The sequence below is a fragment of the Parasteatoda tepidariorum genome, chromosome 8 (assembly GCF_043381705.1).
Source record: "Parasteatoda tepidariorum isolate YZ-2023 chromosome 8, CAS_Ptep_4.0, whole genome shotgun sequence".
In the NCBI taxonomy this organism is placed as follows: Eukaryota; Metazoa; Arthropoda; class Arachnida; order Araneae; family Theridiidae; genus Parasteatoda; species Parasteatoda tepidariorum.
Window position 1 is genome coordinate 46,186,986 of NC_092211.1, and position 18,430 is coordinate 46,205,415.

Below are 18,430 nucleotides of genomic sequence, written 5' to 3' on the forward strand. Positions count from 1 at the left end.
TTCAGGGAAATGCATGAACATATATATATATATTATTAAAGTTTCAAATGTATGCATTTTATTTCTTGTAGAACCTCAATCGAATGTTCCTCCTCGAATTACGCATGCTGTTCGACACGTATCAGCCAATCAAGGGGATTTAGTTCTTATTCCATGCGTCGCCCAGGGACATCCAGCTCCAGCTTACAGGTCAGTAGTCTGAGTAGATTATACGTTAACTTTTTTGCTTATATTTTTTTGTATGCAAGAGGATATATCTAAAGTTGTTTAGTGGCATTAAGTATTAAAATTATCTAGTGAGTGCATAATTTATTAAAAAAAGGAACAATCAAGGGAAAGTATTTGCTTAGTTAAGAGGAAACACTCTTATTGAAAAGCCAAGAGCAGCAAAAATTTAAAGGCATCTTTCTTTCAGTCATTTCTCTTCATCTTGTTAATGAAATATCACAAAAAAACTTTAAAATAGAGCAGGATGAAGTCTTGAATGCATTTATTTTTATTTTCCATTTGTAATATTTTTTTGAGAATTAAAAAATATGCATATTGTGCTGCATAAATTTAAAGACTATAAAGGAAAATAACTTTATTTTGTTGATTTTTTGATTTCTAACTTAATAACACAAAGTAATACAGGGAATTTACAGTATGCAATAATTTTTATTGCAAAATCAAAACTATTTACTTTTCAATCGTTACATTTTTGGTATACGCAAAATTTAAATATATTATTTTTATGAATAGTTCTCAAACAGTTTTGTATGATGATTAAACGCCAAAATGACACAAAAATAATCCCAAAAATACGTTAGTTTTTTTTCTATTTAAGAAAAAGAAAGATTTAAACATATGACCTCTTTATTTATTGCATGCAAGAAACTTTTAACTTTTTCTTAAAAAAGTAATAATTTATAGATAAACATTTCTGTTACTATACATAACATATCTGTTGAAATGTTATTCATGATTTTATCAAAGCTGGGGTAAGCCTGACTTGTCTTCATAGCTGCAACTTCAATCTAAAAAGAAAAGTTTTACACTGTGCAATTAAAATACTAAAAGATTACAGAGTCGTTTGATTAAAATTTTCATTTGATTGTTGCGATCATTCTGATTGAGTTTTGATTTTGATAAAATCAAGCCAATGACAGTTATTTTTTTGATATTTGATTTAAATAAATTTGATTTGATTGATGAAAACAAAGTAGTGATCGCTTTGTAAGCATTAGTATGTTGGCTGAAATTACATTGAAACATTTTACGTTATCAGAAGTGGTTTATCAAATGGGCAAAATTAGGAAAATGTTTTTCCCCAATACACCACTTTTCTATCTAATAACGTGAGAAAACTGGTTTTGATGTGCGGAGAAGACTGCAGGTTAAAATACGATTTTTTACGTGCAGAACCGTCAGTGGGTTAAGCTGCAAAATGTGTCAGAATCGAATGTTGCAAAACAACAAAAAGAAATAAGAATTGTAAATAGAAACACTATTAAATTCTAGCAGCATACTGTACAGTAAAAAACTTCTACAGGCTTTTGACTAAATTCTGTCAAAAATATATAGTCAGAAATATCCGTTATCCGCTTTAAGTAAACAAAGAGGGAATAAACGAGAGAAAAAAAACATTCTAAAGTGTCTTTCTTTCACTTTTATAAAGGCTCATATCCTAAAAAATTCCATCGAAACGCAAAGTTATCGCATACAAACTGACCTTAAGAGCAATCTCTTGTTCCAAATGTTATTTGCCACCGGAATGAACCAAATAACTCAACAAGGAAAAGAAAATGAACACAAGCCCTCTAGTTGATCGCGCAGGAGATTTCCCAGACAAATGACAACCATATTAAGTTCGCAAATGTAATGACTTTACCATGTTAGGAAACAGAAATGGGAGATGTCGTATATTATCATTTACTTGACTTACTCGAAGCTTTATGTTCATTTTCTATTTCCCTGAAACATGCCATCTGTGTGTAATCGTTTTCTGACAAATGCTTGTGTACTATGCTATCTGTAACTGTATTATGTAATTACTTTATTTAAACAGCAAAGTCGGAAAGCATTGTAATATACTCTTATTGACTTTAAAAAAAACTACAGAAAACCGCTAGTAAAATAACAAACGATAATTAAAAATGCAAACTAATCTACATGCAAGGGATAAAACAATGTAGATTTAACTTGCGAACTATTAATAAAATTTCATAGCTACAATGGGTCGTAGATGTTAGTTCGATTACTATATAAAACCTAAAAATATTTTAGTTACGTTACATATGAAGAGATCTTTGTGGTTTATGACCAGCTCATCAACAAAAGTAAATCCGAAATGCTAATTAAAAATCACCTCATATTTTACTAACACCTTTGAAGATTAGTTTATTTGCCTTTAATATGTACTTATTGATATAAGTTCTGATGTCTTTTACAGTTTAATGTTTTAATCAACCTATAAATTATTTAAACATATAATTTTCAGTTTTTTTCTTGCTATCTGATAAAACAAGGCAAATTACTTAAACTCTGAAAACAAAGTTATTTCCTATTTTAGATAATGTCAAAACACACTAATACGTACATTGCTTGCTCCAAACAAATTGTCACTATAACTATGTTAATTGCTTTATTAAAGAAAGAAATAATCTGTCACGTATGAATAACATTTATTAGTTACTTTCATTGTTATTGCTTTGCATGGCTTATTGTATTATTTTGATGGAACTTTCCCTTAAAAAGTCATCATTTAGTCAGGGAAAAGCTACCTTTTAAGAACTCCTAGTAGTAAAGTCTAAAAGCATCCGAATTCTTTCAGGGAAATGCATGAACAATTATCTGACTGTACTAAGTGAAAACACAAACCTAGAAAAAAGTAAGTTTCATAAATAAGAGACGATACAAGAATTTATGTGATATATAGCAGACGGTTTATTATTTTATATTTTGGAAATAAATCCGCCAGTTAACACGTTCTCCAAAAAATTGTTCCACAGTCAGAATAAAAATAAAAATTACTAAATAAATAAAACAAAGTAAAAAACAATCCTATTTTTTTTAAAACAAAAAGATGGGAATAAGGGCTTTTTTGAGATTTCTTCAGAGTGTATTATGTAAAACAAATAATCATTAAAATAAAAAAGCTATATTTTGAGATAGCGAATTTATCGCCAATCATAACTGTTCTAAGATACAAAACTTAAAGTTTAGGAAGGGTAGCGTACAAAGACTTTGGGTATTACATTTAGCGGTTTTCCTGGACAAAAAGAAAATGTTCACCCCAAATCATTGTTAGAAAATAAGTCTAGTGTGGAAAATAATTGCGCAATAAACTGTATACTGTGGAAAAATAAGCTTAAAAACCAATATTCAAAGTCTTATTGAGGTAATATCGTACAGTATGATTCAGAGTATTTTTATTATCATCTTCTAAATCTTTTGAAAAATATTTTTAATCCTAATTTAAGAGTATAAAATATTTATTTATTCTTAATTATTTATTTTTAACCAGTTATCTTTAATTTAACCGTAATGTTTCTTATGATCCCTCTTTGGTTTTCTATAATATTTTTAACTTTGATTATGGTTCGAAATTAGTTGTGTCAAAATGTAGATTTTCCTTATTATAAATAACACTTACAATTTTATCTTATTATTCTGCATTTCAAAATGAATTTAGATAAGTTATTTATTCACCTTATTCCGATTTCATAACTATTGAGAAGTTGAGTAAGTTGTATTAACTTTTTACTAATAGCTCTGTTTAAAATTGTGAGTCCACGTGTAATTAAAATAATGAGTACAAAATTGTAAAATAATACTATAAATATTTTTTCGCACTATCAATCAATAATCAATTTGTCAAACAATTTTAACTAGATTTTACAATAACGAAAAATTTAATGAAAAATTAAAAAAAATTAAATGGAAATACGATAAAAAAGAAATAAAATAAAAGGGTTAAAATTCTATTCCAATAGAATCATGAACTAAACCTATCGTTAATGGGGGATCTCTGTTAATATAATAAATAATTTTGGAATCGTTAAATTAAATTAATTTTAATTTCAATGTAACAATACATTTTGGAGCAAGGAAAAAATTGGTAATAATGCACTTTGAAAAAGAGTTTCTCGTTTCTCAAAATTAATCAAAAGTATGTTAAAATTGCTCCGAAACATATATAGTTGAATTTGAAACCCTATGTCCTCATTTTTAAGTATAGTGACGGGCTCAAACTTAAAATAGGGCTTCAAAGAAGGAAAGTGTTGATTACCGTTTTGAAAACGTTCTTTAGTCGTGAAATAATTTTTTAATGAAAGAAGTGCAGTAAACCTTTATCTAATGCAGTAAATTGCTATCTATACCTTTCGAGTATTTAATCGTTAAAGGCTAATAAAGTTTGAACATAGCCTCATATGGATATGATTTGGCATTTTTGAAACTATTTAATTATGGCCATATGTGAGCACCCAATATTCTCTATAATAAATAATTCAACTATATTTTTTCGGAGATTTTCTGACGCGTGCTTGCGCAATTTTAAGAAAACCTTCTTTTACAGTGTAGGGTTTCGTGAGAGCAGAACTTATAATTTTCAGAGGAAACACAATTAAAATATATTGTCCAGAAACAATATTAATAAAATATTTGAATTTTATATGTAAAAATCGACATTTAAATTATGCATTTTTTTGTAATTTTGTTTTTGTGTTTAAGGACTCTTATGCTTGTCTAGGCAAAACTATTTAAAAATTAAATAATAAGCAGATAAATATTTTATTAAGTTTTTCAAAAGCATATATTTGACAAAACATTCATTTTTTGTGCTACAAAAGAAAAAGCTCTTAGTTTTTTTCAATAATTTTTCGGGAAATAAATTCTGAAACCAAATACTGAAGTCAATATGTGCTTTAATAATATATTTAACTGCACTAGTTTTTCTTTTAAATTTAAACATAAAAGATAAATTAACGTAAATAATAATTGAAATTACTGTATTTAAATCTGATTAATGATTAAAGCACTTGAAAGTATAATCTAAAGCAAACACAGCAATTAATAATAATTTTAAAAAATAGTTAATACAAAGCTTCACTATAAATTGGGAATCTACATGAGAAAAGATAAGTTTATTAATCAGTAACGTACCTGATTTGTAATTAATTATTAATGTTACAATGTATTTCTGTTAAAAATAATGTGTAATTATATACACCGAAGAGCCATTACATTATGACCACCCTCCATCTATGAGAATGGACTTGAACAGGTTTTCATGGTTTCCCGCCCAGGAACAATGTTTTCATAGGGCACATTAGGACCCATAATCCTCATAGAACAATCCCTGACGTCTGTAAGCTACTTGAACATAGTTGCAGATCAGGTTCACCCATTCATGGCAACAGTTTCTCATGCGGGGAATGGTGTTTACCAACTGGATTATGTACCAAGCCATGAAGGTCGAATAGTCATGGATTGGTTCGAGGAACATTCCAGTGACTTTCAAGTCATGTCTTGGCTCCCAAATTCACCTGACCTTAATCCAATAGAGCATTTGTGGTTCAACTTGGAAAACCAAATTCGTGCTGCCACGCTATCCCCTCGCAATGTGAGGGAATTTTGCAGGACCAGTTGGTGAGCGCTTGGTACCAGATACCTCACACTACCTATCAGCATCTTGTGGAATCAATGCCACGGCGAGTGCTAGCAGTTTTGAGGGCTAAAGGTGGTCCTACATGTTATTAGCAGGGTGGTCATAATGTAATGGCTCTTTGGTGCATAATGAAGTTTAAATTATTTTATAATGAGTATTGTAAAATAAAATTAAGCAGAAAAACACCGTTTCGAAAAGAAAATTCTTGTAAAAATACCCATAAGTACAGATCAAGCAAGTAAGAATGGTTTCAAAATAAGGAAAATAGCAATTTTTATGTAATTAAAGCAAATAACTATTCTGTTAAAATATTTCTTCTAAATTTAAAAAAAAAATTATGAAGGAACTTGTCTACAGGTGTTTAATTTTTTTTCCTTTTGGGTGGTAATTAAATTAATAAGCAATTTAAAAAATTTCAGAGCTTGTTTTTTTTTATGCGAACTGGATTTCATGGCGATCAGAACAGCATGCAAAAAAGCCTATTAATGAAAGAGTGCTTTGCTGATATAATCGTGTGGGCTGATGAAAATATTATATCTTTTATTTTCCGGATTTTTTAAAAAAATTTAATTCTTTTTTTTTCCCCAGTTATTTTTTTTTTCATTATTATCCCCCCCCCTTTTTTTCCATATGTCTATAATTTTTCTTTGTTTTATTCTTCATTTTGAACTTATCTAATGAGTTCTGTTTACTTGCAGCTTAAGCGCAATAAATGAAACTTATTGTTTTTCTTAACTTTCTTCGTGTTTTCTTGTATTTATTNATACATTATTATAGATATAATATAGACAGTATATATATATATATATATATATGGATGTATGCTTCTCAATATTTCAAGAACGAACTTATGAGAAAATTGCAGAATCTATTTGGAATATATGCATAACCTGAGGAGTGGAAGTTTTCTCAAAAATGTATTTCTTACAGCTGCCAACTTTGATGCATTTTCATTACATTTATTCCTCCTATATTTCCTAAAAATCCGTTTCTATTCCCAGATGGAGTCGGAAGACGGGCGGTCAAACTCTTGACATCTCCTCCTCCGATGAAAAGCATCACTTGATAAACGGTTCTCTTATCCTACGCCGCGTTACCCCCCAAGATGGAGGATTATATGTCTGTGTCGCCAAATGTGACGCTGGAGAAGTTAGATCTGAAACACAGCTGACAGTTAGAGGTGAGACTTTCCAACCTACCATAGCATCTAAAAAAATTTATGGTGTCTTAAAAAAATAAAAATACTTAAAATACACACTAGATATGGAAATAAATTTTATTTTTAAAATAAAATTTGGTTATGACACAGAACTGGTGATGCTTGTTTGAAGCAGTATATAGAATAATATTTTTAAACCTCTTACTTCTAAAAAGAATCTTAAAATTTTTTGTTAGTGCATTTTTTTACTTGGAGATGTGTTTTTGGTTCCTCTACTGGGTTTGCATGTTTGGTCTGTTTTTATTTTTTAGGGCAGCAAAAACGAACTTTAATTATTTGACACAATTTTTAGCGAATTCAAAATTTATGGGATCTTTATACTACGTTCACTTATACTGGTCAATTTAGGACATTAACACGTTTTGTGAACTCCTTAAAAATTTCTACAAATCAATAACTGCGCTAATTAGATATTTAAATGTTTTTATGAAAAATTCCTAGTGATATATACCTAGTCCTAGTGTTATACACGTAAAAATTATTTTCAAAGAATCTGTGTGTTTTAAGACTGGTTAGCAAGTTCAACACATTATCAGTAAAAAAAATGCTTATGCTTTCAAAGTTCTAATTAAGTTTTAAAATGCCTATTTTTGAAAAAAAAATTCCATATGCTTAAGTGATTTTAATTCTTGTATTCTTTTAAAACCACATATTCAATGAGGAGACCAATTTCCTTTGACCTCGTAATAAATTTAATTAGTATAATATGAAATTTATTGATGCCTTGAAAGAATTTGGACAAAGGTATTCCAAATGCGTCTAAGCACATAATATAGCATGCAAATTCCATCAAAATATAGTTAAATCTGTTTTTATCAAAATATTGTTTTTCAAGCTTATTTTACTTTTTTTCATATAAAAAACAAACCTTTATTTCTTATTATTTTAAATAATAAGCAAAATGAACTTTTTTAACATTCACTGAATAATAATAAGAATTTAAAACCTGCAAAATTTAATTTTTTTCTTTACTAAATCTAGCTAAATCTTTTTAATCAAGATATTAACGTAAGAGTTATTGTACTTCTCTTATTTTTCATGTGAAGTTTTATTTATCAATATTTCGAATAAGCATCTAAAAAAATATAATTTTTTTAATGTTTGACATAACATTTTAGTTATTTTTAACGTTTAACGCATGTATCTTTGTACAATGTATAAATTGTTTAATCAATCAGCTTAAGATATTTGTAAACATGTTTTATTAATTTTATTTAAAATAAAGTTCAAATTAAATTGTATTAAAGTTGATGTTTTACGGAAAATTTACAGTGCAAATTTTAGGAATCTAAATGAAATAAATTAAAAAAAACCCTTTAAAATTTCATTTTAAATTTAAGTCTGAATTTGACAATAAACTATTGTCTTAAACTATGTCTAAATTTTAATAATATCGTATTAGATTTTGATCTTCTATCTATATATATTTTAGATTTTTTAGCTAATTACCTAACAATAATTTGATGCTAAAGAGCATAATACAACAGTGTGAAATTTATTGTTGTGTCTTACGAATATTTTCCTATTTTAATGTAATTGAAGCATGTCGGCATTTCCAATTTGTTTGTTCTTTTTAAGCGAATGTAGTTTTTAAAATTAACGAAAAAAAATTTATACTGTTTTGAATATAGTATTGTTTTTACAATTCTCATCAGACATTCTTGACATTCAAATTATTTTAAATTTTTGACTTTAGAATCCTTTTTCTAACTGAAATACAATTTAACAAATGTAATTTTTTTTTCACACGATGTCAATAAGTGTTTGATCTAAATCATTGTTACTCTTCACAATAATAATATCAATAATAGTAGTAATATTAAACAGTAAAAATTATTTATGTATTTTGTCAAAAGTAGATTATTATATAGAAAATTTCACAATTGATTTGATTTAACATAGATTTTTAGGCAACTTTTTAAAATCATAAGACATTATCTAACTGAAGTACTAGCGCTTAAAACTTCACTTGATTCAGGATGTAACAAAGGTTCAGGTTTTTTGGGAACTAAACTGTGACATACTAACTTTCAAACAGGAGAAGAAAACTGGTGCTTGAAGAAATATTCTTAAAAGGCATCTAACAAAGATTTAAAGTTTATTTTTAAGGTGCTTTCGAAACATTCATTTATACACGGAAAACTACTCTTTCAAGTAACTAAAAAATATAGCAAGTGCAAAAACAGATTTATAAGTTGAGAGCGGTTTGAAAGAAATATCCTTTAAGGAAACACCCTAAGGATTGTGGTGCTTTCAGACTTTTGAATTATGTTTCAATTTATTTTCAAAGAATTTCAGCTAGTTGTTATCGCATTAGGAGAAACGAAGTGAAGTGGACAAAACTGAGGATGTAAAATATTGAGTCATTCCTCTGCAACATTTATCACAATTTAGATTTAAACCGCTTTATTTACGATAAATATTTTGAGGAACATGTGAAATGAAAAACATTGCTCTTATATTTTAAAAAATATATAAATCCGTAATTTGTTTTGAAATGAAAATTCAGTTTTATTAAACTTTTCACATTTGATCATAAATTTACGAAAATTTTAGAAGTTAAATATATATTATAATTCTTTTTTTTTAGTAATAAAAACATTTTCGCATGTATATGCACTAAAAACAAAAATCATAAAATAAGAGAGCAAATGAAGAAAATTAATAAGTTTTATTTACTGAGCATAAGCTGCAAGTATATAGAACTCATTAACCAAGTTAAAAATGTAGAGAAAATATGGAAAATGATAAAGAAAAAAGAAAAAAAAGGTTATTAAGATAGAAATTATTAAGATAAAATATATTTAAAAATATTTAACAAAAATTAAAAAATGTATATTTAAAATCCGGAAAACAAAGAAAAATCAAGAGATATATTCTCTTGATTAGCTCACACGATTATATCCCAGAAAAGGAGTGCTTTCTAATATTGTATTTATATATGCAAATCAAGATATAATGTTACAATAGTAGTAAATTAAGTTTAAAATATATCACGCAAAAGAACAGAAAATAAAATTCAAAGAAAAAAAATACAAAACAAAACCGATAAAGCGAGTAGCGAATTCAAATGAACTTACATGTACTGAAATCTTTCAAGAATGATTTAAAATGTTTCCGTAATAAGATGCCAGATTACGAAATATGAAAACAGAAGCGGAAATAGAGTTAAAATGAGCAAATAAACCTCTTAGACCTCCTTACTGAAGTACTGTAGCGCGTTTGATTTGCTAGTTAACAAAGATAGGCCCGAAAAATGATGTGCGTAAGGTAATAATATTTTACTAGTTAATTTAAAGAAGTTAATGATTTATATGGTTGAAATTTAATTATACAATTTTAATGATTTTAGAAAATTAACATTTATTTTAAAAAATATGATTCGCCCGTTTTGCACAGATGTTTTGCCACGGACTTTAACGAATTGGATTTGGACATGATAAAAATATAAATTACCAAAAAAGTTTTCTGTAAATTTATTAATAATAACATACAAATAACTCAATGATTTTATATAGAACTTTATTACTTTATTTGGTTATCCATTGTCTTTCCCTAAATTTTAAAAGAGTTTGTCTATTTGCTTTTAAGATAAGTGAACATTACTACATATTCTTTTAATTCTATTTATTTGATTAAAAAAAGAATTTAAATAGATTTTTTTAAAAACATCTTAGATGCATTAGAAAAAGTAATCTAAATCCAAGTAGTCATCAATAAATCTAAGAACAAATTTAATATTAAGAGTATTTTGTTTTTCTTAATAGTGTAAATATAAGTTAGCTAAGAGATTAAAAATTAGATCCTTGTGGTATTCCATCAATTTGAATAAATATACATTTTCCACGGCAAAGAAAACCATTAAAAAGACAAAAATTCATTAAAATTTCGCAATAAACAAAATCGAAATAAAGAATATTTTAAAAATCATAGTAATAACTCAAAGGAACTTATTTTAGTTTAGAAAAAGGAATGCTGTTGAAAAGATCCTGGAAATCAAAAGTTACAATAGAATTAATTTTAGTTTGTTTTATAAATTCTAAAATCAGTTGATTATTGGTGATAATCCTAGAAAAACCTTCTTTATTAATATTGGTAATAATTTAATTTCGCAATTAGAGAAAATGGTGTAATGTTCAGTTAGGTAAATATTGCAACTGTCCTAAATTGGAATTGGAATTTTATGATTAGTCAGATCAGATTTAACTTCATATTAGTTTAATCTGACTAATCATAAAATTTATCAGATCATAAATAATTTTGTAATTCAAAGTTCTAATTCATTTTTAGAGAAAACGTTATATTTATAAAATAGTTGAAAACTATCCTTATATTATCAGAACCACTATTTTATAAATTTAATTATAGCTTTGAAATATATAATTATCATCGAGAAAGGCTTTTCATTTTTGTTGCATGTAAAAATAATCAGATGGTTTCTATTTTACACTCCTATCACTGGTATAACTATTTATCACATTTATCACATTATATTAATCACATTAAACTATTATCACTGGTTGTTCAAATTGGCAATATTCAGTTTGCAAATTCGCTTTGAAATAATAAAAAAATAAGGCAACTACGATGATTCATGTTTCAAACAAAAATGCAGAGCACTTGCCAAAAGAAGATTTTTTCTATGATTATTACAAAATAGGGAATGGAGAAATGCTATTAGAAATCTTTAATAGTTCAAAGATTTCTGTATCTCTTATCAGCTTGTATTGTAATAGCTTAGTTTCGGCAATAAAGTAAAAAAAAAATTTTATTGTTTATTTATAATAGAGGAAATTCAAAATATTTAATGTCTCAGGAACAAATACAGGTTTTTGTGTAGCTTCTTTATAAGAGTTTTCCGGGGGGTCAAGCAAGTTTCCTTTTTAAACAATCCATCTCTGAAGCTTGAGAAAATATATTTTGTTATTTTTTTAAATATTTTTGTATTACATATGAGAATATTTCTGATTTGCTGTGATAAATGCTTGTAAATCTTACTTGTTATTACAAGCAAATTTTGGTATGGAAGATTTTGACTCTAAAATTCCAAAGTTGAGGAAGTATATTGCCCTTTTTGAAAGTCGGATGAATATTTTAATTTTATAGGTGTTGTACTACACTTGTATTCATTTTTAGTGATTCCATTACTTTTAAATGCAATAATTTCAACATATTACATTCTTGCTTAGCTGCTTTCTGTTGCAGATGTAGAGCACAAAATATTCGTGTTTTATAGAAACGGACATAAAATTTCAAAAATCATATTTTTATAGTCAAATTTGTGCTATCATACTATACTTAAAAGTTAATTAACAAATTACTAAGCTCAAAACGAGTTTTGATTTGTTGTTTTTTCTTGCTCGGTGAATCTATGCTGATCTTTTCTAACGTATACTATTCTTTTTATATTACATATTTGCATTTATTATAACTATTTTGAATCATTTTAATTAAAACTTTATTGGTTTTATTTTATAGATAAAGTGAGCTGGATGATTTTATTTTTAAAATAAATTTTTTAATCTATTTTTTAAGAGTAAAAATATTTTTAATACACACATTAACTTATTTTTCGTCATTAATACTTCTTTTTGCAATCACTGAAAATACTTTCTTCTTCTTTCATCATGTGTGTTACATTTTATTTGTCAGCTATTTAAATCCTGTATGTTACGTGCTTAGTCTAATACTAATAATTTAAATAAAAGTAACTACTGTATAAAGTTCAAACTGAAATTTAAAAAGAAAATAAAACAATTGTTATTATTAATACGATATTCTTTACGATCTGACGCAATGAATCCCAAAGGATAAGAAAAAAATTAATTTATCAGCCACAGAGATTATTTGACATTACAGAAAGTAGATATCAAATGTCTCTTTGATTTGGACGGTAAATGTTCCTTTTCCTCATAGATAATGCCAGGTAAAAGAAATCGGAACATTACCTAAAAGGAATGGAAGCCTTACAATGTGAGACGTTACAGGCTAATGATGAGTAAAAAGAAATAAATACTTAAGGTTTAGGGTAACAAAAAATTACTATGTAACAGTCGATAAATATAACTGTATTTATCGACAATAAATATAGTCAATAAATATACATATATAGTTATTGTCTATTTTAATATGATAATTATTTTTAGATAACATAGCTTCTTACAAAATAAACATAAATATTTCTTTATTTAATTAAAAATCAATCACGATAAAATTTTGAACAATATAAAACTTAATATGACGTGAAAATATTTGGGCTATTTCATTTCGTTTTATATTTAATTAATATATATCAGAAAATAATCTATATCTACTCTTTCTTATCAGTTGTTAACAAATTAATTAAAACAATATATAATCTTTGAGGTACGTTTAATATCTATGCAATAGTTGTCATTTTTAATATTGGAATTTCAAAAAATAGGAGCAGTCAAATATCCTTCTGAATAATCTAAAAATGCATTCATATTTTAAAAGGTATTCATATACAATTTTTCACTCTAATAATATAATAATTTGACAAAGATTTGATAATGTTCATAAAATACACAAAAATATATAAATATTAAATTAATTACAACAAGGCATGTACCATATTATTGAGTTCTTGTGTTTTTAAATAAATACAAATTTTAGTACGTAATTCATGATGATTTTCTGAAGTTTAAGACGGAAATATTCTTGTACCTTCGATAAATTTTGTGATCATATATATTATGGACCATTTTCCTATAAGAAAAGTAATAATTGAAATTTGTGAAAAATATATTAGACTTGTGTTATGTTTCTTTTCATTCAATATAATTATTTCAAAACGAGTTCTGTTATACTTTTAAGATTTAAGAAAGAAAAAGGTTTAACGCAGAGTTTTACCTTTAAACATTATCTTAGACCATTGAATACTCTTCCTTGAATAACAAGATTTGAATTTCTTTTAAGGGGCGTATGCAATTAATATCTGGATTTTACGTAGTTTTTAAATTGAATATAATTAAAATTGAAAATAATTAAAATTAAACATCAAACCAAATAAAATTTTAATGGAATATTTTAAAGACGTATACTTCAAAAGACTTACTGTATTTTATAGGTTGTGAGTAACGAACTTCTCAATCATGTTTAAATATATGCATGTTACCGGTAAAGTTTGAAATCCGGCATTCGATAGAATGCTTAGGTATGCCTTGGCGATTCGTTTCGTAATGTTTTTTTTATTTCCTATGAGCTGCACAATCAGTCTTCCCGATGAGCAGACCTAGTGCGTTCTCCAGAAGAGGTATCCACTCTTTCAGGAAAACCACAATGGAGATACCATTGGTCATGTTAATTTGGGAGTCTAGTTTCTGCCACACTAGATGGCAGCACCGAGACTCTATTTGGATGCTAAAGTACACTAGGAATTAATTTTGCCAGAAATGTCAAGAGCCAATAAGGCACTCTAGGGATTTTTTACACGCTGCATAATCATACGACGTGGCAGCTGAGGATTTTCTGCATCCCGTAAATCCGGGGTCTGGGCCGGGGATCAAACCCGTAGACTTGGGCTCAGAAGGCCGACGACAAACCAACTGCGCCACCCAGTCACATTCGTTTCGTAATGTAATGAAATGTAATTCAAAATGTCACTCAAGCCTGCGATGTTGCAACAATGAATTTTTAGGCATGCCAAGGTGATTCGTTTCGTAAGTGATGAAATGTAATTCAAACTGTCATTTAATCCTGCGATGTTGCAACAAGTAGGTTATTTTGTTATTTTTTACATGATTTTTTTTTTCTCTTAATAAAATAGGCATAAATTATTTTTTATACAACTTCCCATTTTCTTTACGCATTTTAAATATTTTACGCATTTTGAATTTTTCGGAATAATTTTTTTTTTTTTTTTTTTGAGAAATGCACATCATTTTCATAATAACCTGATCAGGATATTTTTTTCATGCTTGCCTAAATAGCATTTGTCTATGGAATACCTAGGTTCTATATTCAATGCCTAGACAATTCATACTTTTAATGCCGGCATTTCATACTTTGGCGGTAATATATATATAAATAAAATTACATTTAACTTTAATGTGAATGGAATTTTGTTACATTTCAAACTTAGTTTTCTTTTCAAAAAAAAAAATACGTTAAAGTTCCTTTCTATAATTGATTTGTTTGAAAAACATTGCTCCACATCAAAAAAAATTAAAAAGCTCTCTAGCTCACTCCTTGAAAAATTTTCATGCAGCATATAATGCCTGTTGCTAGAAAAATTGACTACATTAGATGAATTAAAAATTATTCCATGAACATAGCTTACATAAGTACACTGTTCCAAGCAAAATTTAAAAATTTTATTTCAGTTATCAGTTAAATTTTATTTCAGTTTTATTTTATAGAATGGTATAAATTTTTCTATAATGACCACTAACTAATGATAATTAATGACAAAACTATAATGAGATGAAAAATGAAAAGAAAAATCTATAATATATTTCAGTTAAAACTGAAAAAAACTTAGAACTTTGAATTGCATCCGTATAAATTGAGAAATTAGGTGTTTTGTAATCTAAATTAAACAACATCTGAAAACTCTTGTATTATGAACTTTTAATAATAACTGAAGGTGAAATTATTGCTCAAATATCTTTAACTCTTACTCTAAGGATATAACATTTTTAATGAGTTTCTAAGTTGTATTTTATTTCAAAACCCTTTGTATAGTTGGAAGCTCTTAATTATCTCGAAATTGTTTATTCAATATTAATGTATATACTTCTTAATACCTTATACTTATATTTTATTTCGTTGTAATCTAGTATAAATGTAAAATATATTTTAAAATATCTTAAAAAGAAGTCTACGAATGTCTTGCCGTAATATTCTGAATAAATAAAGGTATTTTATTTATTCGGAATACTAGGATAGTTGAATGATACGATTTAATAGCAATACTAGGATGTTGGAATGATTACTACTAAATGTATCAGTAGAAAATCATGCATGGTTTATTACATACTTGGTGAAATACATGTACCTGTAATCCTGTCATTGCATGGTTTTAATTAATATGTAAACCTGCATGGATACTTGTAAAATTAAAGAATAGCAATCGCATCAGCGAGTATGAAGTGTATGGTGCAAAGGTGTGAAACAAAAAAGAAGGCTCCATTTATTTCATTCCTGAAGTTTGGAATTACAAAAGCATGTCGTTTGTTCATATTGGATAATATTTAAGACTATTTTGCGGAAAAGGATTTGTTCGAACTAACGTTACTTCTACATATTATTATGGTTTTTAACTTAAACTTTAATCAATGTAATTCAGTTCTTGAACTTTCTGGTGCAAATATTCAATTTTCATTGAAAGTTAGTTTTACAATAATAATGTAATCAAGTTTCTGGAAAACAATAAATAATCACGTTTCTCATTACAGTCCTAAATTGTTTTGTTCTTTGGAAATGACTATTTTTAATAAATGTTGAAAGATAAAATGGCAGAAAATAAATAATTTCCAAACTATGCAATAATTTCATCGAACTAAACCTGCATTTAATTAACATAATTATAATATTTTTATAGAGAATTGCAAACGAGTAGGATACATCACCCATTATACACTGTTAGAAATTTCTCGGAAAGAATGGTTAAATAAAAATTTAGTGAATGGTTGTTTAGTTCGAGTCCTAGTATTGACACCGCAATATTTCCTCAATTCACTTCACCACATGAAGAATTTCCAGTGTCCGGCACTCTCCAATACCTATTACCTTACGGCGTGCCGAGCTCCTATGTGTAGTAAAATAATTATTTGTTTTTTACTTTTATGAAAAATGCTAGTCGTAAATTGTTAAGAAACTGTATAGTTTTGTATTCATGGTTTTATAACTGTACTTTTCGTAAATGTTTTCAAAACCATAAAGGAAAAAAATGGTCTTTATCGTAATTTTTACGGTTAATAGGATGGACAGACAGTTGCCAGTTATTTTACCATAATTTTAAATTGAAAATTTCAACAGTGTATATTTTATAGAGAATTATTAACTATCCTCGAAATGTTATGAATTTATCTTTCATAGCTATTTTCAACTCACATTTTCACTATTTTAGAATTAGAAGAAAACGAAAAATATGCAATACAGTCTCATGATAAACTTTATACCCCCCTTTTCAGAGTAATTAAATTAAGAAAAAATGAACATCTCCAAATTGTAAAAAAATTTATTTGATTTTATCATCTTCAAATTATTCAAGCTCTTTTGTGAAACGATAGAAAATTAACTACATTTAACCATTTTTTCCCATTTGATGAAAGTGGAAAAGTACAGACCTCAGTTAATCCTTTTTAGAAATCATCCAAGCATGGAGCCGAAGCATTCATCTGGAAAATTGTACAATTTTTACTTTGTAGAAGTTGAGATTCGCTTAAGTTGCTGTTACTCGTCGGGCTACGACAAAAATAAAATTAAGACTCGCTTTGAACTTAACAAAGATGGAAAATTTTACTTATTACTTTAGTTCCGAGTTACTGCTCTTGTTAACTGCCAGAGAAGAACATAAAAATTGTTATGAAGTTACTTTTGTTGCGTATTATTTAAGCAATAGAGTTCCTTTTTATTCTTATGTAATTGACTTTGGAATGCAAAATGATAGCACTAAGTCATAAAAAAATAGGATTTTAATACTTATAAGTATATGTGTTTCCATAGGACACACGTAATTTTTGCTCTAAATTTTGAACATCATAAAGCAAAGTAAAAATAATCTGCAGGGAAACGGTTAAAGTAAACAAACAACGTGAATAAAGTTGAAACAAATGAAAGTACACAAATGGACATACTATAGTTTCAGTTCAATGAGCAAAAATCTCAATCAATTTTTATCGATTAAGCATTGGTTGTTCATTTGTCTCTTTTTTTTTATTTTTTAAATATGGATTTTTTTTAATATGGATATTTTTAAAAAGTACATACAAATTTTAAAACTACAGTAAAAGCGCATAAATTTTAAATTTTAGTAATACTTTCTTTCTGCCTTAAATGTTTTAATTATATTTTCTGGCTACTGCTATAAAGTTTAAGTAATTTTACAGCAAACAGACTCTGAGCATTTGAATAGTATAATATTTATGCATGAATTCCAACAGTTTATTATTTTGTACTCATTATATAATTTTATTTATTCACATCCAGTGTAGCATCAATCAACATGTGCAACATATGCCACAGAATTTCTTATCTGAAGTAAAGATCACTTATGATGTAGGAAAGACATTGGGATTAAATTCTGAAAAGATGTGCGTAATTTTCTGCGATAAATTATCGGAAAAACGATCTCGCCAATGCAATCATCCATGCAGAATTCCTCTCACGTGGTAGAAATTTCTAATATAATGGTTGATTAGAAACTTATCGACTTAAGTTTTAATTAGATTGGGAATGAAAAGATAATAAATATTTATTCTTTAAAGATTAATCTTAAGCGTTGAAAATTTTGCAATTAATTTTATCACTATTTCATTAATAATAAATTAATTAATCAATTATTGAGGATTGTAATGGATAATATATATATGAAC

The 18,430-nt window shown here is 27.1% G+C and overlaps 1 protein-coding gene across 1 annotated transcript in view; it reads left to right on the forward strand.

The window, feature by feature from the left end:
- LOC107452989 (cell adhesion molecule Dscam1-like) overlaps positions 1-18,430 on the forward strand; it is a 262,770-nt gene that overhangs the window by 93,202 nt on the left and 151,138 nt on the right. The window contains exons 5-6 of the mRNA XM_016069635.3: positions 72-189; positions 6,652-6,830. Of these exons, the coding sequence (XP_015925121.1) occupies positions 72-189; positions 6,652-6,830 (297 nt within the window). The remainder of the gene's footprint in view (positions 1-71; positions 190-6,651; positions 6,831-18,430) is intronic.